Raw genomic sequence first — 24,294 nt, 5'->3', positions numbered from 1 at the left:
GGACACAGGAATTAGGGAAAAGACAGGGAAGGTTGCTACTAAATGAGCTCCGACCCTCACGGTAGGGTTAAGTGAGGGGTTTAGGAACCTCGCCAAACCCAGTTCCCTGGGGGAGGTCGGTCCAGTCTGACCCAAGAGCGCCATCTGGCGGCCGGATCCCTCCCACACCTGGACTCGCCCCGCCCGCTCGCTCCGAGCCCGAGCAGGCTGCCCGGGGGACTGCCGCCGCCTCCCCGCGTCACTCAGTGGCCCCGCCTCCGTCCGGTAGCGCCTCCTCCCGAGCTGGCCCCCAGCGTCCCCTGCGGGATCGCCGCCCTTCCTGCCTCTTGGGCTGAGCGCTTCTCCGGTAGAAAGTCGGCTCCAGGCTCCCCCAGGGGTCCGCCCCGTCTGGTCCTCCCCGGGGCGCGTGCCCCTCCCATGGGAATCTGCTCCTGGTCCTCTTCCTTCGCTGAGCGAACGTGCCGCCCCGCCCCAGCCCCATCCTTCGCGAGTAATGACTCCCTCTGCTTCCCCCCAAACCCTGACGGGGAGCCTCTTCCGGTCAGCAGAGCCCAAACCCAGGCTGCCAATCAGCTCCCATCACCCTTTGTCCCCGGAGGACCCCGCGCCCTACCCCAGCGCCCTGCCACCCCGGGAGCGGCCCCGGCCTCCTCTCCACGCCCGCCGGCGGGCGGGGCTCCGCGGGCCGCCCCGGGGTGGGCGTCCCCGCCGTGACGTCACTTCCGTCCGGGCCTGGCCGGGATTCGGGTTCCGTGGGCCGCGGGAGGTACGGAGGTGGCAGCTGTGGAAGGCGGCGGCGCGGGAGGCCGAGCAGCTCGAGCCCGGACCGATCTTGCGTCCGGGGCCGCCAGCCCTGATCCTGCAGCGCTCGGGAGGCGAGACCGGCCGGATGGGCCGCTGAGCCCGAGGCGGGGACCGGTGAGGCTCGGTGGGAGCGGGGCTGCAGGGCTGCGAGCCTGGGGTGCGGGGAGGGGAGCGTCCGGCCCGCCTCCTGCTTCGCCCGGCGGAGAGCTCGGGCCGGCGGAGTCTTCTGACAGTTCGGCGGGGACCGTGAGGCCCGCCCGGGGAGGCCTGGCAGCGGCTGGGGGAGGAGGGGGCGGGGTGCTGGGGTCATCACTGGGCGCAGGGCCGGCACTTGGGATTCGCATCCGGAACAGTGGCGGCAGGGGAGGGGTATGCTCTGGCCAGGGCTTTGGGGAGAGGATGGCTGAGTGGGAGAGGCGGGGGAGTTCCCCGTGGCCCGCCTTGCGAGAGGCTGGAAGAGCTCTTCTCTCCCTGGAGGCTGGTGGTGCAGCCCTGGAGGGGGTCTCACCGCGTTCGGGGTGGGAGGTCAGCCGCAGGATGTGGAAGGGACGGTGAGTGCTGTGAGCGCCCCGACACTGAGCGGGTGTGCAAAGCCTGGCTGCCGCCAAGTATCTCATCTTTACAGTGTGGAGCCCCCTGGAGCTAAAATCAGGATGTTCCGCTTCATGAGGGATGTGGAGCCTGAGGATCCCATGTTCCTGATGTGAGTACTGCCTCCCCCTCATGCTCTGGTACTCATCCCACTCCACTGGAGGTGTCTGAGTGCCTACAGACATGTGGGTTCCCATGGTGTCTACAGTACTGGCTGGATACTGAGCTCCAGCCCCATCTTGGAGGGCAAGCAGACATCTGTGCCTCTGTTCCCCAGGACCGGTTTCTTTTAGGGGGAGGGGCGGTTGACTCCTTGGCCCGTCTGCCATCCATACTGTATACTCACTCCACAGGGACCCCTTTGCTATTCACCGTCAGCATATGAACCGGATGTTGTCCGGTGGCTTTGGATACAGCCCCTTCCTCAGCATTACGGATGGCAACATGCCAGGGACCAGGCCTGCCAGCCGCAGGATGCAGGTAATGATGCTGCAGTGTACCTGAGACCCAAAGAAAGGTTGGAGGGTGGTTAGTAAAGCGCTTGATTTTTCTTGCACTACAGCCCGTGTAGCAAAGTGGGATCATCTAGGAGGAGGGGGAAGGGGTCTGGAAGAAGGGCTGAGTGATACCCCTTGGAGAGGAGGGTGAAAAACAAGCTGAGGCCATGGGCTAGGTTGGGGATTGCAGAGCGATCAGTTGCGGTCGCTAATGTCTGTTCTTTCTCTGTTCCTGTAGGCTGGGGCCGTCTCTCCCTTTGGGATGCTGGGAATGGTGAGTTCTTACCTCCTTGTGTCCTTCCATCTCAGATACACTCTATACACTTAGATATTACTTCCAAATGTGCTTCTCTAGAATAGCCTTATGGGTAACCCTAGAAACTTTTTATAGTGTTCTCAGAGCTCTGGGCCTGCTGTGTGCTATGAGTCCATGAGGTAAAGATGCTAATATTGACTTCTGTCCTTGTAGGAGCCATACTCATTAGGAAAATGTACTTGTCTAGGGAAGTTTGTTCTTTTCAGGAGGGAGGTGCAGGTGAAGGGCTCACTAGACATGGTTTTTATAAGATTACAGGTGAGTAGAGACTGAGGAGGAGGGCTGCAGTATACAGGAAGAGAAACATGTTCATGAAGAATGACAAAGAGCAGTTGCTAGGCGTGAAGGAAGAAGAGAACGGGATGGTGGGTTATCTCTGAGCACTCATTCTGCTTTCCATCTCTCTGCTGCAGTCGGGTGGCTTCATGGACATGTTTGGGATGATGAACGACATGATCGGAAACATGGTGAGACTCCTGTTTCATCCCTTGGCACCACCTTGAGTCCTCAGAGGAGTGGGGGAGAGTGCTAGAGAAGGGGTCAAGCTGGGTAAAGAAACTGAATCCGAGAGCACTGGGTTTCGGTGTCTGCTCTCGCCTGAGTGTGAAGCAGCAGTAGCACTCTTATGAAATATGCAGTTAAGGCTAAAACTCTTAAAGTCCTTCTTTTTTATTTTTAAAATATGTTTATATATATTTTAAATATATTTTTTTATTGATTTTTTTACAGAGAGAAAGGGAGAGGGATAGAGAGTTAGAAACATCAGAGAGAGAAACATCGATCAGCTGCCTCCTGCACACCCCCTACTGGGGATGTGCCCGCAACCAAGGTACATACCCTTGACCGGAATCGAACCTGGGACCTTTCAGTCCGCAGGTCGACGCTCTATCCACTGAGCCAAACCGGTTACGGCTAAAATATGTTTATATTGATTTTAGAGAGAGAGGAAAGGAGAGGGAAAGATAGAAACATCAGTTGGCTGCCTCCTGCACATCCCCCAACTGGGGATCAAGCCTGCAACCTGGGAATCCAACTGGCGACCTCTTGGTTCATAGGTTGACGCTCAACCGCTGAGCCACACTGGCCAGGCGGTCCTTTTTTATTGTTGCACTCAGGAATTTGGGGGGTAATGATGAGTCCTGACGTTTTCTTAGTTTTCACATTTTGTGAGGAAGATATGAGCAAGAACAGGCAGCTCAAGGGTGGGATCCTGTCTCCAGAGCCCCTCCCCTCAGGCCCACTGGACCCTTTCCTTCTCAGGAACACATGACTGCTGGAGGCAACTGCCAGACCTTCTCATCCTCCACAGTCATCTCCTACTCCAATACGGGTGACGGTGCCCCCAAGGTCTACCAGGAGACGTCAGAGATGCGCTCGGCACCAGGCGGGGTGAGTTGGAGAGCTTTTCCTCTCAGAGAAGGCAGGATTTGAATGGCAGCCACAGAAACCCTGCCTTCTTTTTTCAAGATTGAGCTGTGGGTGGTTTGTCCCGGGTTGGCGTGGCCTGGGCTTTGGAAGGGGCAGCTGAATGTGCCATGTTCTGCCTCATCCCAGATCCGGGAGACTCGGAGGACTGTGCGGGACTCGGACAGTGGACTAGAGCAGATGTCCATTGGACATCACATCCGAGATCGGGCTCACATCCTCCAGCGCTCCCGAAACCACCGCACAGGGGACCAGGAAGAGCGGCAGGACTACATCAACCTGGATGAAAGTGAGCCTTCCTTGCTGCTCACCGCCCTTCCAGCTTCTCTTCCAATAGCCCCTAGTCCAGTTTCTGTGAACTAGGAGATACCAGCTTTTTCTCCCTACATCCATAGATATTTTTTCGGGCAAAATATGGTGAGCCCCATATTTCTTTTATTTATTTATTTTTTAACATTTTTATTGATCTCAGAGAGGACAGGAGAGAGATAATGATAGAAACATCAATGATGAGAAAGAATCATCCATCAGCTGCCTCCTACATGCCTCCCATTGGGGAGCGAGCCTGCATCTCGGGCATGTGCCCTAACTGGGAATTGATCCGTGACCTCCTGGTTCATAGGTTGATGCTCAACCACTAAGTCACACCTGCCGGGTGAGGGTGAGCCCCATATTCTTACCTCTCTTGGAGGCTTGTCAGCTTTGGGGCTGAGTCAGGTCACCAGGGAGGGGCAAAGTCTGTCACCTAAGTGAGAGATTGATAGTAATCTACCCTCTCCAACTGGATCCATTTTTGTTTTGTTTGTTTTTTTCTTGTTTTTTTAAATCAACAAATATTTATCAAATACTTATTGTGTGCTTGGGACTCTGCTCCTTAAGTAAATAATTATCCCATTCCTGAATTCCTTCTCTAGTGGTCATGCCTTAGGCCTGTTAGTGGCTTCTAGGAACCACATTGAACCAGGAATTGCTAAATAAGCTTGCCCTCCCCCACACATCCCATACCCCTACTCTCAGCAGTTTCAGTCATAGAAGCCTGTGGCTCACCCTTGCATCTTCCTCTGGAAGCCAGGCTGTCCACAGGTGGTGTCTGGTCTATGTCCTCTTCAGGTGAGGCCGCAGCATTTGATGATGAATGGCGGAGAGAGACCTCCCGATTCCGGCAGCAGCGCCCTCTGGAATTTCGAAGGCATGAGGCTTCAGGGGGTGGAGGCCGAAGGACCGAAGGGCCTCCCCGCCTGGCCATACAGGCACCTGAGGACTCCCCCTCCCGACAGTCCCGCCGCTATGACTGGTGAGGGCCCTGGGCCCTCAGCCTCTCTTGTAAGTATTTGAGGGGGAGGAATTGTAAGATGCCAAGCACAGGAGGGAGGTTGGGCAGAGTACCTGTGCCCATTACTCTGCTGAGGCAGAAACAGTCCAGGTGCCTAGCAAATACTGCCTTTGATAGAAGTTTTAGTTGCTACGGAAAGACCTCTCACCAGAATAGGGATTAAACCCCAACTCCTGGCTTTTATCATTTGTCTTCCCTTTGACTTGTACTCATCTCTCTCCCCCTCTAGGTACAGGCTGAGAGGCTGACAAATCATCCCCCGGTATAACTTTTTCCTCTCCCACTCCCACTCCCACTTGAATATTAAATTAACAGGCAAGCTGGCCCCCCACTCTCCCTGGAGTCTCAGGGAGAACCTTCACTGCCCCTTTATCTACATTTTCCTTCTTTAATTCCCTTCCCACAGTGACTCCACATCTCCTGTATCCACTAACTTGATTTTTCATTTTGCTGCTCCATCTTTGAACCTCCTCACCTTCCCCATTCTACCCCTGCCATACATTGAAGGCTTTTGTGGGGAGCTCTGGGTTTAGGGGCTTCCTCCCTCCCTCAGCTACCTTGGACCTTTGCCCACCTCCTTCTCAGATCCCCTGCTACAGGGGTCGTAGCCCTCATTCAGGGGGCTATGTGGAGAGAGAGGACTGGTTCTCACCCCCTTCTCCCTTCCCATCTCCTACACATCACAAAAATCTTCCCTGTGTCCTCTACCTTTATTTTTTGTTTGTGCAACTTGTAACTAGGTGTTTAAGGAATAAAGGAGAATGGGGAAAAAAACCAAGTGGCATTCTGGCTTTGCTTTTAATCTTTTCCTGTTCAATTTCAACCCTCTTGTCTCCTCCTCGTCATTTCCTTTCTTCTGTCTTCATGTGTGGCCTTCATAACTCAAGTTCAATCCCAGTGCCTCAATGGTAATGACATTGGGACTGGCAGATGGGAAGCAGCAAAGGAACTCAGCTGGGCTGGATGAAATGTAAGCAGCTGTCTTCCCTTGCTTTTGCTGTAACTTCATTTGTCAGGGGGAATGTAGGGCATATCTCATAGGTGCCTGAGGAATTTGCTGCCCCTTGTCCCTCAGGCACAGTCTCTCCCATGGACTGTGGGTGGGAACACGTGTGGTCCAGAGCAGGAAGGAGTCCAAATAACCGTAGGCAGGCCTTCAAGTGGGAGGAACTCTGGGGTCAGCAACATTCCACCAAACATTCTTCAAACCCTCCACTGCCAGTTGTTGAGAATTTGAGCCCAGTGAAGGAGACCAGAGGTGAAAACTAACCTGGAACCTGAGCGGTACTGGAAGGGCATGAAGTGCTCAAATTTCTCAAGACGTTCACTCTTGCTTGACCTGGCTCAGGCAAATGGGTCACTGTTTCTCTTGGGAACCTATTAATGATGACAAATGCTTGTATGAGTTTAATGATGGTTTCCACTAATTAAAAAAATCTTCAGTTCTTTTCAGTTGGTAAACAAAGGCAAAACATCCATCAGCAACCACCCAAAATTCAAGGCTCTGAGTCCTCTCAGCAAAGGGATGTTTTAATGGATAAATAGGTTCAAGAGGATTTGTCTAGTTGCTCAATGAGCAGAGAGATGATGTTGAGCTCCACAACCAAACACTGGCTTTGTAGTCCAAGGCAGGTGTTAAATCTTATTAAATAGGGTTGGTGAAGAGGCATGACCAGGGTCAAGGGAACCAGTTCAATGGCTAGAAGAATCCAAGAATGCTCAGTTGGTGAGTGTCATCCTGTGCACTGAAAGGTCACTGGTTTGATTCCCAGTCAGGGCACATGCCCAAGGTGTGGGTTTGGTCCCAGTTGGGGTACTTAGAGCAACTGATCTGTTTCTCACATCGATGTTTCTGTTTCTCTCTCTCTCTCTGTCTATTTCTGTCTCTCTCCCTCTTTTTGATGTTTCTCTCCCTCTCCCTTTCTCTCTAGAAATTAATAAAAACATAAAAACAAAAAAACCCACACCATAACCCAAGAATTCCAGAGGTTAAACAGGTATAGCTAATACAACCTCCATCTGGGTGCTGAGTTATGGTTGATGGAACTCAAAGTGTCTACAGCCCTCAGCTTCAAGTATAATCTGCTCTGTCCAGATAGACACACATTTACTTCCTCTAGCAGGGGGAGTAGCCTTAGTCTCCTGAGGAGGCAGCACATAAAAAAGCACTGGAGTTACAGAAGGAGCCCAGAGGCTGGGTCTTCAACTCAGCTCTGCCACCAACCCAGCCATGTGGTCTTGGGCAGGTCATTCACTTCCCTGGACCTCAGCTATGCAGGTTCCTTCTAGCTACAAAATCTTAGGCTACAGCAGTGCCCAATCTCAACTTGAATTTCTGTGCCAGCACCCACACATGGGTGTAGTTCTGAGTAGGGGCTGTAGCAGGGCAAGGGCTGCCCTTATTGCCATCTAGGTGAGTCACTCCAGTGTTTCACAAGCTCTCCCACTGGGTTCTGGCTTTCAGACACATGAACTAATTTTCACCCCTGCTCCCTGCTCTTGGGTGAGGTCCACCCTTCAACGCAACACTTACTCCGCAGGCCTGTGACTCTAGTTCTCAGCAGTGATGTGTTGTTCCAACAGTTATCTACAACTCTGGGGAAGATTCTTCATCTCTCAACGTCAGTTTCCTGTTTTGTAAAATGGGCCTCTCTTGGCACTGGTGGCAGTGGTGACGTGGATAGTACAGAGAACGCTTTTGACACAGTGCATGGAATATGAATGACTGATTTCTCCCCAGTTACTCTGTCTCAGTCTGGTTCCTTCAGTGCTCTCTGTGGTCCTCATCCTTGATTCCATCCACAGGACTCCTCAAATACTTCCAGACACAACCAAACTTCCATCTTACTGGCCTTGAATCAGCCTCAAGCTCTCCGTTCTTCCAGCTACCAACTATCATCTTTCACCCTGTCATCGCTCAGTTCACAGACCAACAAGTAGAAAGAAATGTTTTGGGCCATTCTGATCCCGTCCCCCTTGCAGTTTGAGATTTTCCCTCCTCCTGTGCTAACAAAGGGCTTCCGGTTCTAGTAACACCTTTTACTCAATGACGCCTACTCAGTGTCCAAGTTATATAAACAGGCTACCCAGAGAACGAGGGCTGGTCTCCTAGCCTACATATTCCAGGCCATTTAACTATTTTTTTTTTTTCATTTAACTTTATATACCTATCCTGCCCTTAAGCTCCCAGTCCTGGGAATGAGGCTGAAGGAGCAGCAAGAGTCAAGGATTCCTTCTCTTGGGCCATTCCAGTTGGGCTAGGAACAAGAAAAAAGTCGCCTTTCCCTTTCTCTCCCTTAGACATCACTGGGGGGCTTCCGATAGGAGAGGTGGGAGCCAGGTGAAGCCACACTAGAGGAGGAGAGATGACGATAGGGACAGTTGGGCAGAGGAGTTGCTGAAAGATAAGAGAAGTAGACTTTGTGTAGCTGGTTCCTGTAAGGAGCCTCCCCACTTGCCTCCATCCCTGGGGAGAACCAGTGGGGGGCATGGAGCTGGAATGGCCGGAGGGAAGATCACTAAAGGGGCTGGGATGCGGAAGGCTGGCAGAGCTGCTAGAGAAGGTGAGCCTAAAGTCCCCTGTGGAGTGCTGTAGCTCTGAGCCTTCCCAGCCTCAATATCTACCTTAAGTGGATTTCCAGGGTCAAGGAGGAGCAGTGGTGCTTCCTGCTCTGGGCCCAGGTCCTTGTCCTCTAGACTGTCCCTGAGGTGAGGTCAGAATTCCTTGCCCTTTCTCTGCCCTTTATGATTCTTCTCATCCTTGAGGACCTTATCTTTTGGAGAATGGGGTGCTGCCCCAGCATCCATCCCATCCTCTTCATCTAGCCTGTCACCTGCCAACTGGAGAACTTACAGGTTCTGGACAATTATCCCCAAGATGTCAGTGTTCTCCATCCAGGATGTCAGCCATATGTCTGTGGGGTCTGAGGCAAAGGACATTGGGATACATGACGCTGGAGGAGGGGAGAGACGGGGGCATGGGAAAGGGCTAGAGATTTGGACTGAGTCTCTAAAAGAGGGAGCAGAAATACCCTGGAAAAGTCATAGTGACACAGGTGGAAAATGGTTTGAGGAAATTTAGCAAAGCTAGGCTCTTAGAAAACTACTGGTGGGATCTGGGTGGGGGGTGGGTTCCCAATTCACAGAGAATGTGGCAGGGAAGGACAGAAACCGATTCCCAATACAGATAGCCCTTGATTTAAGCAAATTAAGTATATGATATAATTTTAGAGTTGAAAGAGACCTTAGAGATCACCTCTGTATGTTCCCAAATGTGCCAGCAGGTCAGAATTACCACCCCAGCCTACTAAAGCAGAATCTTGAGGTTGGAGAGGATTCCAAGGTAGCTTAGCAACAATTACAGATATCCAAACCCCAGCTCCTATTTTACTGTGGAACAGAGGCGACTCGTTGAACATCATATAGCTACCTAGTAGCACTGCAAGAGCCAGGACTCAAAATCCAGATAGACACAAATGATACTAACATGCTGCACAGAATGACTCACAATGGGGCCTCCTTTAAATGAAAAGTTCCTCAGTGATTTAAAGTTTTAAAAAAATTTATATTAAAATTTACCCAACAGCATAGTTTTAAAACGATGGATTGCCAGTAGCCCAGTACATGTTTTTTCAATCTTGTGTTTTTACACACAGTAAAGCTGCTGTGTGTACAGTTTCTATGAGTTTTAACACATAATAGATTTGGGTGAACCAACACAATCAGGATAAAAACAGTCCATTACCCCAAACCCTCTCCTGCTGCTCTTTGTAGTCACACCCTTCCTCCAATCCTAACCCTTGGCAACCACTGATTTGTTCTCCATTGCTAGAGTTTTGCCTTTCCAGAACGTTGTATGATGAAGTCATATAGTGTGTAACCTTTTGAAAGTGGCTCTTTCATTCGGCTTTATTTAGCCCTTGAGATTCACTCTTGATGTTGTATGTATTAATGGTTCGATCCTTTTTATTGCTGAGTTGTATTCTACTGGTTATTGTCTGTTTATCCATTCACCAGTTTTTGGCAATTATGAAAAGAGTTGCTATAAACATTCCTATACACGTTTTTGTGTGAACATGTTTGTTTCTTTAGCATGAAATGGAGTGGGATTGCTAGGTCATATGGTAGTGTATATTTAACTTTATAAGAAAATGATAAACTGTTTTCCTGAGTAGCTGCGCCATTTTGTATTCCTACCAGCAAAGCAAGAGTTCCATTTGCTTTGCCTCCTTGCAAGCAGTTGGTATTGTCAATTACTTTATTTCACCCATTCTATTGGGTGTGTAAGTACTCTATTTATTCTAATAGATATCGCATCATGATTTTAATTTGTATTTCCCTGGTGACTAATGATGCTGAGCATCTTTTCATATGCTTATTTGCCATCATTACAGTCTCATTAATAAAGTGTGTAAGTCAGCTATTTTTCAATTGGCTTGTTTATTTTCTTACTGTTGAGTTTTTAGGGCTCTTTATATATTCTGGTTAGCTCTTTGTTAGATAGGGATTTACATGTATTTTTTTCCCCTATTCTGTAGCTTGTCTCTTCCTTTTCTTGACTTTTTTTCTCCCCAAGCAAAAGTTCTGAATTTTAATGAAGTCCAACTTACCACTTTTTTTCTCTTATGAATTAACATTTTTGGTGTGGCATCTAAGAACACTTTGCTAATTCCAGAAACTAAGATTTTCTCCTATATTATCTTCTAAAAGGTTTATAATTGTATATTTTTACATCTTTCTCTCCTTGGGTGAGTTTTGGTAGCTTGTAGCTTTCAAGGAGTTGATCCATCTCACCTAAGTCGTTGAATTTATGTGTCATATTCCCTTAACTTTTTAATTTTTAAAATATATTTTTATTGGTTTAAGAGCGTAAGGGAGAGGGAGAGAATCATTGATTAGCTGCCTCCTGCACACTCTACTGGGCATATGCCCTTGACCAGAATCGAACCCAAGACCCTTCAGTCCCGTGGGCTCTATCCACTGAGTCAAACCAGCTAGGGCTTATTAACTTTTTAATATCTGTGGGGTTTGTAGTGGTATCTCCTCTTTTATTCCTGATATTAGAAATTTATATCTTCTCTATTCTCTTTTATCAGTATAGCTAGAGGTTTATTAATTTTATTGATCATTTTAAATAATCAACTTTTGGTTTCATTGACTTTTTCTATTTTTCTGTTTTCAATTTCACTAATTACTGCTCTTGTTTTTCTTCTGCTTGCTTTGTGTTTATTTCTCCAATTCTTTATATACCTTTTCAAGGTACAAATGTAGATTGTTGACTTCAGACTTTTCTTCTTTTCTAATATAAGCATTTGATACTATGATTTTTCCCTTAGTCACTGTTTTAGCTGCATCCAATATATTTTGGTATCCTATATAATAAAAGGCTAATATCCAAATTGTCCTCTCAGGCGTTCGACCAGACTGGGAGTTTGCTCGCTCGCTCTGGTGTGCACTGACCACCAGGAGGCGGTGCGGAACATGGCGGGAGACCAGCTGCAGTGGTGGTGGGGCGCTGAGGGAGCAAGGGAAGGAGGAGGCGGGGAGGTGGGGAACCTGATGGGCCCTGGTATCAGGTCAGGCATAGGGACCCTACCCTACCCTAATTTCATGCACTGGGCCTCTAGTTTTATATATTTCTTTTTCTTTTTTTAAAATATATTTTATTGATTTTTTACAGAGAAGAAGGGAGAGGGATAGAGAGTTAGAAACATCGATGAGAGAGATCGATTAGCTGCCTCCTGCACGCCCCCCAGTGGGGATGTGCCCGCAACCAAGGTACATGCCCTTGACCTGAATTGAACCTGGGACCCTTGAGTCTGCAGGCCGACGCTCTATCCACTGAGCCAAACCGGTTCAGCAGATATATTTCTTAAGTTCACAATATTTTCTAATTTCTCTTTGATCCATCAGTTAATTAGAAATGTGTTTAGTTTCCAAATGTTTGGAGAGTTCCCTGCCAGCTTTCTGTTATTGATTTCTACTTATAATTCCATTATGGTCAGAAAACAGTTTGTATGACTTTGATTCTTTAAATTTGTTGAATTTTATGACACAGGACAGTATATCTCAGTAAATGTTCAATGCACACTTGAAAGTAAAAAGTGTATTCTTCTGTGTTGGGGGAGTGTTCTATAAATTTCTATTAGATTTTCTTGGCTGATGGTATCATTCGGTTTTATATACTTCTATATATTTGGTCATTTTCTGTTTATTCTGTTGATTACTGAGAAAAGAGTTTTGAAATTTTCAATTACAATTGTAATCTGCCCATTTTTCTTTTGACATCTATCAGTTTTTGCTCTATTTATTTAAAAAACATATTTTTATTGATTTCAGAGAGGAAGGAAGAGGGAAAGAGAAGAAACATTAATGATGAAAGAGAATCATTGATTGGCTGCCTCCTGTATGAACCCTACTGAGGATTGAGCCTGCAACCCATGCATGTGCCCTTATCAGGAACCAAACCTGTGACCTCTTGGTGCATGGGTCGATGCTCAACCACTGAGCCACACCAGCTAGGCTGAACTTTAATTTTTATTGAATTGAGAGGGAGAGCGAAACATTGATCTGTTGTTCCACTTATTTATGCATTTATTGGTCGCTTCTTGTATGTGCCCTGACTGGAGATCAAACCTGCGATATTGGTGTGTCAGGACAACGCTCTAACCAACTTACCTACCCTATAAATTATGTACTCTTAGACAACAGGGACACCAATCCTTTTACTTTTAACCCACCTGTGTCATACTTAAAAATGGATTTTTAAGGGCAGCATATAGTTGATTTTTAAAATTCATTTTGATAATTTATCTTTTAAGTGTTGCATTTAGGCTATTTACATATAATATCATTATTAATGTTTGCATTTATTTCTATAATTTTATTATTTGTTTCTGTTTGGTACATTGCTCATAGTTCCACTATCTCTACTTAAAAATATATATATATATTAATTGATTTCAGAGAAGAAGGGAGAGGGAGACAGAATCATCGATCAGCTGCCTCCTGCACACCCCGCACTGGGGATCCTGAAACCTGGGCATGTGCCCTGACCAGGAATCAAATCGTGACCTCCCGGTTCATAAGTCAAGGCTCAACCACTGAACCACAATGGCTGGGCCAAATTTGGGATTTTTTAGTTATTTCTTCTAATAACTTTTCTATTTCACATTTTCTCAACTTCTGGGACACTGTTGACATGAATATTAGACCTTTTAGTATTGTCCCACAGGTTCCCGAGGCTCTGGTGTGGTTTGTTTAAACATACTTTTGTCTGTTGTTTTAGAATACACAATTTATAATGATCTACCTTCAAACTCACTTGTTCCTCTGTCTTCTCCTTTCTGCTAATAAACCTATCCAGTGACTATTTTATTTTGGTTATTTCTATTTTTCAGTTCAAAATGTCTATTGGTTCTTCTTTATATCTTCTATTTCTTGGCTGAAACTTCCTATCTTGCCATTTGTTTTAAGAAATTCTCCCTTCTTCCAATGTGGTTTTATTAACTGCTTTGAAGTCTTTGCTTTCAATTCTAACACCCCTGTCATCTTGGGTTGGTTGTCTTTTCCCTGGAGATTTCTTTGTATGCTGCGTAATTTATATTGTATCCTGGATATTTCGAATATTGACTGTAGATCTTGTTAAGATCCTAAGGAGAATGTCGTTTGTTTTTACAGGCAATTAAACAGGTTGGGCTCAGGCAGCAACTTGCCTTCTTTGCATTGTGGTTCCATTATCAATTTAATTTTGTGGTGGTATTTGGATCAGCTCTACATGTGTTCCACCCAGTGGCTAGTCAGACTTGGACAGTGGTCCATCCTCTTGCTCAGTTCACAAAGCTTTGGCAAGCTATTTAGGGTCAGATCCATGCTTGTGCTACTCAGAGATGAGCATAGGAGTTAACACATAATTCTGTAGGACTGTTCTCTTGAATTTCCTCTATGACCTTTCTGGTTCTCTGGGGGCTTCCCGTCCCAATCCTCTGACCAAAAGTTGGAATTTTATTTTCTCTAGTCTGCTAGGCATTTCCCACTATGTCTGGGCTAAGCCTCAAGAGAACAGAGAAAGAAAAAAGCACAGGGGATCTGACTCACACTTGTGGGACCACAACTCTTCTGGTCAGAGATAGGGATTCTCCTCTCAGAATTTCAAGTGCCTGCTCAGCCACTCTTGCAGCTATCACCACCATGGTGTGCTTGGGGCTGGAGGTAGAAGAAAGGGAAAAAAGAAAATTGGATTTCCGCCCTAACTGATTTGGTTAAGTGGATAGAGCATCGGCCTGCAGACTGAAAGGTCCCAGGTTCAATTCGGGTCAAGGGCATATACTTTGGTTGTGGGCACATCCCCAGTAGGAGGTGTGCAGGAGGCAGCTGATCGATGTTTCTCTCTCATCAATGTTTCTCTCTATCCCTCTCCCTTCCTCTCTAAAAAAATCAATAAAGCCCTAACCGGTTTGGCTCAGTGGATAGAGCATTGACTTGCGGACTGAAGGGTCCCAGGTTCGATTCTGGTCAAGGGCATGTACCTTGGTTGCGGGCACATCCCCAGTGGGGGGTGTGCAGGAGGCAGCTGATCGATGTTTCTAACTCTCTATCCCTCTCCCTTCCTCTCTGTAAAAAAACAATAAAATATTTTTTTAAAAATCAATAAAATATATAAAAAAAGAAAATGGGGTTTCCCCCAATCTACCTCTTAGGAGTCCCTTTCTGCTCCTCACACCTGCAATACAGGGTTCCAAGAAGAGTTCTTTCAGTTCACATCTGATGTTCATTTCTGGTTTTGGCTGCCTTTGAGTCCATTTTGGATGATACTGGAGGAGGAAAAATGGTGAACTCACCATTTTTTAGTGGAACGTTGAATTTTGTTTTTTCTCCCTGCTACCATTTACTTCTGAGATCTCAGATAGCTGCTCCATGCATTTAGGAGCATGGGAGACAGGGTGAGGTGTGCCTTCTCCACTTATCATTTGTGTGACCCTGGGCAAATTACATAATCTTCATACCTCTTTTGTCATCTTGAGCAGTGGGTAATCATACAATCTCAGAAGGTCCTTGTGTAAATTAAGTGTTTATATACATAAAGCACTTAGGATACTGCTTGATTATAGTAAACACTTATAAATACTAGCTTGTATTATTAGCAATTATCATAGAAAGATAATTGTTATTTCACCTTGCTGATGTGGTCTCCTGCTCTGATGGAGGCGACCTGGATGGCCTCTAACCAAGTCAGCAGGAAATGAGGTCCTCAGTCCATCCACCTCGGAAGCAGTGAATCCTGCTGACAATCACTGAGCATGCTGGGAATCAAGTCCTTCCCATTGGAACCTTGAAATAATATAGCCCTAATGAGCACTGTTTGTAGCCTGTGAACAACCCTAAAGCAGAAAACTCAGCTCAGTCGTGCCAAATCCCAAAACAGAAACTGAGTTAATAAATGTGTGGTTTTAAGCCACTAAGTTTTGGGATAATTTGTACACAGTAATATATAATACACTGCCTAGATTTGTCTCTCCACATGCCTTTCTTTCCACTCATGTTGGAAGATGCACCGAAGGGGAGAATTTCTTCTCTAGCAGGATTTCACAAAACACTGACTGTAGACATTGTCTGTTTTTCTTATGCATGAGGACAGGCACCAGTCCAACCGCTGTTTTTAGCTTCAGAGACTTTGGTTTAATCTTTTAAGTGTCATCTGTCTCATGTGCATGAACTCTGAATTCTCATGGAAGCAAGTTCTCTTCCTCCTCCTCTTACCATAGTGGTCCAGCCCTGAGGCCATTTAAGATTGCTGTACGTTAGGGATGAGTGTGTGAGTGTGTGCAAGTGGTGATAAGATTCTTGGTTAGGAAGATTTTCCTGGTGCCCTGGGCTTATTTATACATGGAATCTCTAAATCCTGAACCAAATTTCATGCTCAAAAACTGAGTCCACAAATACTCCGCTCCCTCTTCTCCATGCCTTGGTAGCCAAGAGCCCATCTTTGCAAATCAAAGACAAACTGCATTTGCATGTCCCTGGGGCTGTGAAGGGTCCCCCTCCTTCTTTGGATATTTAGCCAGGCAGTCCCAGCCCAACACACACCTGTAGAGTAGCAGTTCTCAACCTGTGGGTCGCCACCCCTTTGAGGGTCGAACAACCCTTTCACAGAGGTCGCCTAAGACCATCGGAAAACACATATATAATTACATATTGTTTTGGTGATTAATCACTATGCTTTAATTATGTTCAATTTGTAACAATGAAATTGGGGGTCACCACAACATGAGGAACTGTATTAAAGGATTGCGGCATTAGGAAGGTTGAGAACCACTGCTTTAGTGGCTGGCTCTAGAGCAGTGGTTCTCAAGCCTTCTGGCTCCTGATTTATTTATTTTTTTAGATGGAGATTTATTGAAAAACAAGTACAGACTCCCACCTAGGTAGGGGGAAAGGGTCCCCTGGCCCTTTAAATACAGTTCCTCATGTTGTGACCCAACCATAAAATGATATGCAGGATGGTCTTAGGCGACCCCTGTGAAAGGGTCGTTCGACCACCAAAGGGGTCGCGACCCACAGGTTGAGAACCGCTGCACTAAAGGATGGAGCTAGGGAGGTCAGGAAGTTATGGAGCCATTAGCTGCAACCAGCTTGCAGGAAAATGTGTAAGTTCAAGAGAAAAACGGGCATGGGCAGAGGAAGGGGAGACAGGTTTAAAGCACTAGGAATGAGCAACTTCTATACATTAGAAGGTGTGGGAGGAAGAAAGGGTTTATTTCAGAGGCAGAGACTGAGAATCAAGATGCAATAGGCTTAATATGCTTGTCTAGGGAAAAGCTAAAATGAGAAGCCAGGAGTGTCAACTCCTGAAGTAGGGCTCTTTGGATTGGTCCCATTAAGTCTCCATAGCCCCCTCAAGACAATATGCTTACCCAGCCCACTTTAATAAAAAACTCAGAATTCCACCCCACTTTCTAGGTCTGTGACTGACACCTTTAGGACCAATAGAATGGTCTGTCCTAAATCTCCATCTAGAGAATAGCACAAGATCTGGGACCCTCAGGAGGCAACTGCTTCACATGCAATTGTGTGTGGGGGGTGGGCAATCATCCCTTACACTAGTGCTTCCCAATTCCAGGGAATGCACAACAGTGCATTAGGCCAAGACCAGTCCTCTCAGTACAATGCTAGGGAAGCTCTGAGCTCTGTGGTTCTGATGCAAAAACAACTGAAGTGTACTGTCAATCTTCCCCTTATAATTCTTTAAGGTGGAAGGAAACAGGCTGAACTCCAGCTCCTTGAGGACTGGGACAGTGATCATCACTTTGCATCTCCAGTGCCTGTCACATGTTGGTGCTCACGAAGTATCCACTGCTTCGGAACGAATGCTGAGATACTGAGCAATCTGTCCAAAGTCACGTAGGCCAAGACTCAGCACAAAGTATCTGGTTCTCTTCATTTTCCAGCACCATGCTGTAGAGTGGACTGGGAACGAACATTCTTCCCATCCACAAATAACAAAGACAGAAGATACCCAGTTCAGGGCATGCTTACAGATAGACTTCTCATAGATTTATTTCTGTGTTGTCATATATAGATATAGTATATATATGTATACTTTTCTTTTTTAATACAATCTATATCCCCTTTCCTTCTCCATAAAACTCACAAAAAGGAAGTATAAATTCTTCCAGGTTTGCCATCAGGCTTTCTAAGGTAGCCAGGGCCAAGAAAGAACTATCTCTCAACATCTCGAGAAACAGCTGCCCTTCTTAGGCTCTGGGGTCATTGAAGAGCAGCATTCCTAGGATCCAAGGGGAGGTGAAAAGAAACGACAAAATTTGAGGATGAAAGTGTCCAGTGACTCCTAGAATGGCAGACTAGCTCCCAGAACTTTCAGGGTGGGAACAGAGATGGGAGCCCTACAGCTCTGTAGATGCTGCCCAAATAGGCTGGGGGCAGGGAGCAGGAATCGGGAATTAGTCATGCAGGGGTGGGGTGGTAGGACAAGGATCACATGTGGGTTTATTGGAGACCAGCAGCCCCACCTACTCAATGACATATAATAAACAAGGGCAGTGCTGTCTCTTAAAAATATAGGAGAGAGAGCATGGTAGGGAAGGGGAGGGGGACAATGGGACACATAAGAAAGTCACATAAAACAAAAAGTACCAACAAAACATGACTTGTACTTGCCTCCTCCCTAGAGAAGGTGTGATCTATGCTTGGGGGTGGGGGACAGAAGAGAGATGAAAGGTCATGAACCTAGAATTATCAGCTGGCCAGGGGCACAGGAAGGCTCTCTGAGGACTCCTAAGGGGTAGCCAGGCAGCTGGGACCCCGTATCCCCAGAGGAAAAAAGCGACAGTCCCTTCAGTTCGACTTGGACCAAATCTTGGCGCTCCCTCGGAGCCTGGCAAGGAGAAGAAAGAGAGAGAAGCTGCAAGGAATCCCCTAATCCCTGAAGGTTCCCCCCATTCCCTACCCCCTGCAAATGACTAAAGGGAGTGAAGGCAGCCAGGTCTCTGAAGAAAAAGCAGGGCACCCCGGAAGCGAAGCGAGCAATTCCTGCCACACTGGCTCACCCCTTGCCCTTTGAGGCTTTCTTGCTGGGCTGGCGCTGGTTGGTGCCAGCAGCTGGTTCTCTCAGTTCAGTCAGGTGTTGCTCAGGGTCCTGAGATGTGGCTGCGGCTGCTGCTGCTGTTGTAACTTTAATGGTTTTTTTAAGGTTGGCGACCTACCAGGATGAAAGGAGTGGGGGATAACAAGGAAGGTTCCAGAACCTGACAGTCCTGCCCACCTTGTTTGTCAGCTACAGCCACTGTCCAAACCCCTCTGCATTCGACAACTGGCCCCGGCTGAAGGAGCTTGGGTCTGTCTCACTCCCCTGACAGCTCACCTCACTCTCAATCTGCTGCTTCAGGCCCAGCTGCTGCTCCTTGTGCTGGTTGGCACGGCTCACCTGCTCCTCAATGCCTGACAGCACTACCTCGCAGCCCACACACCTGCGGGAATGAGGAGAGAAGTGTCAGCAGAAGAGAGCTGTGATCACAGACTCACTAAAAATAGACCCAGAAAGAACCCTAGATCCTGATATGCAAATCCTTGTCTGAGTTAGGAACCCTCACCAGGGCATCTGGAAACCACCTGCAACAATATTCCCAGGAGCCAGGACACTCAGGTAGGATTAGAGAGGTATAAGGAAGTGAATGGAGTGATGTGCAAAATGGGAGTAGGAACTCAAAACCAAAGTGGGATAGGGGCTGCTAAAGAGAAATTGAAGGTGTACTAATTAAAGTTAGAGAAAGCAGAAGTGGAAGAGGCCCAGGCCAGGGCCTGTGGACAGTGCTGGTTACAGACTAATGGGTTGAATCCAGCCTAAGGTAACCAACTTCCCAGTGAGGATCCTCTCAAGAGTACAACTCGCCTTTCCCTCCCCCAATTGTGATACTAAGGACACCATCTCCTGTCTCTTGCCTCCCATGCCCCTCCACTCCTGTCTTCTCTCAGAAGGAACGAGCCCATTTCCCTTCATCCTCTTGAATTCCACCTCTGCCGCCCAGCCCTCCCCCTCCAAAGCACCTCTCCCCTGCGTGGGGTGAAAGAGAAGGGACAGTGCCAGGACACAGGTCTCACCACTCCTGTAGGGTTCGGGCAATGGCACTGAGGTCCTGGCGCTGGATGTCCCGTCCAATGCTGTAGTCAACCTCCAACCGCTGATTGCGCTGGTCCAGGGAGCCACGTAACACGTCGGCATACACGGCCTCTATGACAAGGTCTTCCAGCTGCCGCACATTCCGCAGGGCAAGGGCCTCCAGCAGCACTGCATATGGGATACACTGGAGCCGGGGAGGGCGGGCTGGGATTTGTGAGGCTCTGCCAAAGATTCTTCACTCCTTTCCCCCGCCTAGGCTCACCTGCCTACCCTCCACTCCTATTCCTAAATCATTTCTGCTAAAAGGTTGGTTCTACCACAAAATAAATAGAAGTATTACTGCCTGAAAAATAACAGCATGAGAAGGGCTATCTTAAATAACATATACGACTTGTGCTCTCCTATCACCCTTACCTCTCACACCAGAGGAAGAAAGTGATTATCTGCCTGGGTGTCAATCCTCTGGCCATAGCTCAGGGTAGTGTACAGACCTTGCTCAAGATCAGCTTGAAGCTTGACATAATGGAAGTATGTGGTGTGGGAGAGGTCTAGAGTTACTGTTACCATTTATACTCAGCATACTTCCAAAAAGACTTCTCACAAGAGGCAGCCCGACTTAAGTAAAATCATTAGAATGATGGGAGAGTCTAGTAATGATTGGGAGAGTGCAAATGGACAGGAGGGGGATATTTAACAACAACAACAAAAAAACACACACAAACACTTCTGGTTATATATTCCTTATTCTAGAATAGAAGTCTAGCACTTCACCAGAAGAGAGAGCCTAGGCTGTTTGCATGGGCCGTTCTATGGTGGGAAGGAGGGTGATCCCTTGATCCTTGTAAAATAGCGAGTGGCATCCCAGTTGCTATTTTGACCCCACACACAAAAGATGTTTTAGTTAGAACTTAAAGTTGATTGAAAAATAAAAACGAAACAGACAGCTAAGAGAAAAATACTCAGCCTAAAAAGGCTGCAGCTGAAACCGGTTTGGCTCAGTGGATGGAGCGTCGGCCTGCGGACTGAAAGGTCCCGGGTTCGGTTCCGGTCAAGGGCATGTACCTGGGTTGCGGGCACATCCCCAGTGGGAGATGTGCAGGAGGCGGCTGATCGATGTTTCTCTCCCATCGATGTTTCTAACTCTCTATCTCTCTCCCTTCCTCTCTGTAAAAAATCAATAAAATATATATTTAAAAAAAATAAAAATAAAAAGGCTGCAGATGATGTTTAGATACAGATCTAGGAGGAATGTGGAGGGGAAGGCAGGAAAAAGCAACAGTGTATGAAAGGCTGTCCCAGTACAAATTCCCTTCAGATGGCCCTTGTGAAGGGACATACAAAAGGATGCTCTGTGGCTCACGACTGGGGGACTGTCACTCACCTTGACTTTGGCAGCTAGGGTGACGACTGACAGGTGTCGAAGCTTATTCTTCTGAGCCTCTGTGAGAGGGGGAAGATTCCGGGCTTCAGCTGGAAAAAAAGGACAAAGTAGGACATCCTGATTTCCTTTTTGTGGGAAGGCCAAGACTCTGTCCCTTGCTTTTTTTTTCAAGTTTTCCATGCCGATTCAGGTCTTGACCTTGACCCTGTGTACCTAAGGGATCTAAGTAGGATATCTCGGGAGTTTCTCTGAAGTCCCTCCAGAAATTGCCCTTCTCCCACCCCCACTACTCCCGAGCTCCAGCCCCTCTGGTTACCTAAGTAGTCAGCATACGTCCCGTAAGCAAACACCGTGAGCAGGCGGAACGTGGAAGCGAAGTCGCTCTCAGCCAGCTGCAAGAATATGAGGGAAGAGATGACAGGAAGGGCCTCTATTCACCCTTCTCCCTGCCTTAACCTGCTTTGAATCCCACTTCCTGGCCCCACCATTCCCTTCCATTGGCTCTCCAGGCTCACTGAAAGGAACTCTGCCTCTCTGATCACTGTCCGCATAGGAAGGCCTCATTTCCACCTCCAGGCCTTCGTTTATACTACTCACTCCCCTCCCCCAATCACGATGCCCTCTGCCTTCATAACCTCCAATTCCTACCCTAAATTCAGAGTTGAGAACATTCAGTGTTCAATATTTCACACACACACACACACACACACACACACACACACACACACGCATGTACCAGACATTGCAAATGGTGTTTTTTATTTGTAAATTTAGTGTGTATATTTGTAAATCTGATTATCTTTAGGCAGTCTGCTATACTCCCCAATTCACCAGACTCCTGCCTCAGCCTCACTCATCTCTGCCAGCTGCATGGCCTAGGCAGCCACTGGAATTTGTGGCCTCTGCTTCAGCCCTGCTTCACCAGGCTTTCATCACCCAGGCCAGCCCACCCAGATCTCCTCTCCTCCTATCCCTGATCACTCATTCTGACACTTAATCAAAACCTGCCTAAGGTTGTTACCTTAGAATATCTTTCTCTTCAACAAGATGACAGGCCCAGTCTTTGGTATCCCTCTTAGGTCAAGCAGAGTTAAGCATGTAGTTGTCGCTCTCAATAAATAACTTGCTGAATAAATGATTTGTATATGTATATCCATTCATCTGATCTCTAACTGAAATGAAAGCTTCAGAAGTACTGTTGTCTTTGACTACTTTCCTGGCATTCCCAGACAACAGGCATCCAATAAATACTTTTCTTCACTTTGACTGACTGTTTAGCTCCATTGCAGAGGAAAGCAGGGAAAGAAGGCAGCCAGTTTTCTCTATAGCACAGAGTAATCCCAAAAGACTAAATCCACTGACTCAGTCACTGGCCATTGACAACTTAATTCACAGTTTGCCCACATACCACTGTCACAGCAGCTCAGGACTTGGGCTGGTGTCATACATCTTGGCAATCTACCCCCTGTGGATTGTAAACTCCTAACTCTACCACTTCTGTGTGAATAGTTCCCTCTACTGTGTTTCTAGCACCTTGCCACATGTCTTTGGGGAAAAGATACCTTCTATATGATCTAACTTAAGTGATGGTGCGGGGTGGTGGGGCGGGGGGGGGGGACAGGGTATGCCAATTTCACATTCATTCCTTCCATCTGTACCAGACTTTACACTTTCCAATAATCTCACCTGATTTCTACAGCAATGGTGAAGAGCAGTATCAGCTCCATTTTTTATTTATTTCTTTTTTCTATTTGTTGTTCCATTTATTTATGCATTCATTGGTTGAGTCTTGTATTTGCCATGACCAGGGATCAAACCCACAACCATGGCATATCGGGACAAGCTCTAACCAACTGAGCTATCCAGCCAGGGCACAGCTCCATTTTAAAAAGAGAACACTGAGACATGATTATTAAGAGCTATTACATTGGTGGAGACAAGATGGAATCTGGTCTCCTATTCTGAATCACATGCTCTTTTGCTTAGAAATAAAAAATAAGCCCTAGCCAGTTTGGCCCAGTGGATAGAGCGTTGGTCTGTGGACTGAAGGGTCCCAGGTTCAGTTTCAGTCAAGTGCACATGCCCAGGTTGCGGGTGGCATGCAGGAGGCAGCCCATCAATGACTCTCTCATCATTGATATTTCTCTCTCTCTCTCCCTTCCTCTTTAAAATCAATAAATATATATTTAAAAAAATAAAAATAAAAAATACTGGGTTTCACAGATCATTCATCCTCAAAGGGAAACTAAGAGTTTACTTGTGTACGTACTGCAAGATGCCAGTTAATCATCATCCTGATATTGTTCAAGTGAATGGTTATGGGGTTGCAAAGTGAGTCCTGCCCACCCACCTCAAATTCAAACGTGAACCCCAAGCTTCCCGGTGGGCTATCCAGGCCAGGAACCCACCTCTCTAACATTAGGCATATCCAGCAGTTCCCCAAACACGTAGACACCAGGGGCCTCCAGCACCTGGTGGATGAGTGTGGCCAGCGCTGCCCCCTTGGCCGACTTGGCCAGGAGCAGAAATTGCTCCTGGTTCTGCCCTGTCACCTTCACCTCGGCACTCATGGCTGCACTGAGCTGGGGGGACCTGGGCTCAGGATGTCTGGAGCTGCAAGGAGAGAGGATGTGAAGCTGGAGGTCCCCGGACATTGGGAGGATAAGAAGCACAGGGCGAGGGCTGACTGCAGAGGCACAGAATCCCTTCTGCAACGGGAGTCAGAGAGGGAGCCGTCTAGACCTTGGATACAGGAATCGTCCAATCCGCCACACCTTGAAGGATGCCAGGCTGGGACAGGGTCGCCACGCCCAGTCTGCCCGCCCCCCACCCCTGGGCCTAACCCCAAGCCCTACCGCGTACAGCCCGCTGAACCCCCAGGCACAGGATGCAGTGGGGGAAGGGGTGTCACATGGTCTCTACCCCAACGACAACGCTCCTTCTAATCTCCACTGTGCCCCGCAAGTGCCCCCCGCCACGTGACCTCACCCTCCGGTCCTGCCGCGTGGCTCCGCCCCCTCCCTTAAAGAGGCCGCCCAGAGACTGTGGGCTCCCGCAGCTTGCCGCGTCGTACCCTCGGTTAGACTCTGCGGGCCGCTACCTGAAGCTTCGTCTTCCCGATCGCCGGGCGGGGCCGCCGCTCCGTCACCTCCGGCAGCCGTTCCGAGTCTTTCCTGCCACCTCCCTTCAGGGTCGCTCTGGCGGCTCAACTCTATGGCTGACTTCCGGCCGTACTTCCGCTCTTAGAAGGCGGGCCTGGGGGCGGGACGTGTCCCCGCTCCCGCCTTCCGACTGCTGGAGCGCCTGTGAGCG

General features: G+C 47.7%; 2 protein-coding genes across 6 annotated transcripts; one reads left to right on the top strand and one right to left on the bottom strand.

The window, feature by feature from the left end:
• The first annotated feature begins 736 nt into the window (after positions 1-736).
• MLF2 (myeloid leukemia factor 2) lies at positions 737-5,744 on the top strand. Of its 2 annotated transcripts, none has more exons than XM_059682071.1 (9): positions 737-918; positions 1,430-1,507; positions 1,749-1,875; positions 2,131-2,166; positions 2,622-2,675; positions 3,469-3,597; positions 3,763-3,922; positions 4,706-4,956; positions 5,196-5,744. In XM_059682071.1, exons 2-9 carry the CDS (start codon positions 1,458-1,460, stop codon positions 5,232-5,234), a joined length of 846 nt encoding a protein of 281 aa, XP_059538054.1. In that variant the 5' UTR covers positions 737-918; positions 1,430-1,457; the 3' UTR covers positions 5,235-5,744. The 2 variants fall into 2 exon arrangements, with proteins under 2 accessions (XP_059538054.1, XP_059538055.1); XM_059682072.1 differs by having other exon boundaries at positions 740-918; positions 4,744-4,956.
• Positions 5,247-24,212, bottom strand: COPS7A (COP9 signalosome subunit 7A). Of its 4 annotated transcripts, none has more exons than XM_059682067.1 (9): positions 24,056-24,212; positions 23,391-23,595; positions 21,299-21,374; positions 20,983-21,071; positions 19,583-19,785; positions 18,846-18,951; positions 18,532-18,683; positions 14,063-14,170; positions 5,247-6,343 (listed from the first exon to the last, which is right to left on the bottom strand). In XM_059682067.1, exons 2-9 carry the CDS (start codon positions 23,550-23,552, stop codon positions 6,232-6,234), a joined length of 1,008 nt encoding a protein of 335 aa, XP_059538050.1. In that variant the 5' UTR covers positions 23,553-23,595; positions 24,056-24,212; the 3' UTR covers positions 5,247-6,231. The 4 variants fall into 4 exon arrangements, with proteins under 4 accessions (XP_059538050.1, XP_059538051.1, XP_059538052.1 ...); XM_059682068.1 differs by lacking the exon at positions 5,247-6,343 and adding an exon at positions 8,125-8,919 and having other exon boundaries at positions 24,056-24,211; XM_059682069.1 differs by lacking the exons at positions 5,247-6,343; positions 14,063-14,170 and adding an exon at positions 17,497-18,359 and having other exon boundaries at positions 24,056-24,211.
• Between the last annotated feature and the right edge of the window lie 82 nt (positions 24,213-24,294).

The sequence above is a fragment of the Myotis daubentonii genome, chromosome 2 (genome assembly GCF_963259705.1).
Source record: "Myotis daubentonii chromosome 2, mMyoDau2.1, whole genome shotgun sequence".
Lineage (NCBI taxonomy): Eukaryota > Metazoa > Chordata > Mammalia > Chiroptera > Vespertilionidae > Myotis > Myotis daubentonii.
The sequence above is the reverse complement of the archived record's forward strand: the minus strand, read 5'-3'. Positions and strand labels throughout refer to the sequence as shown.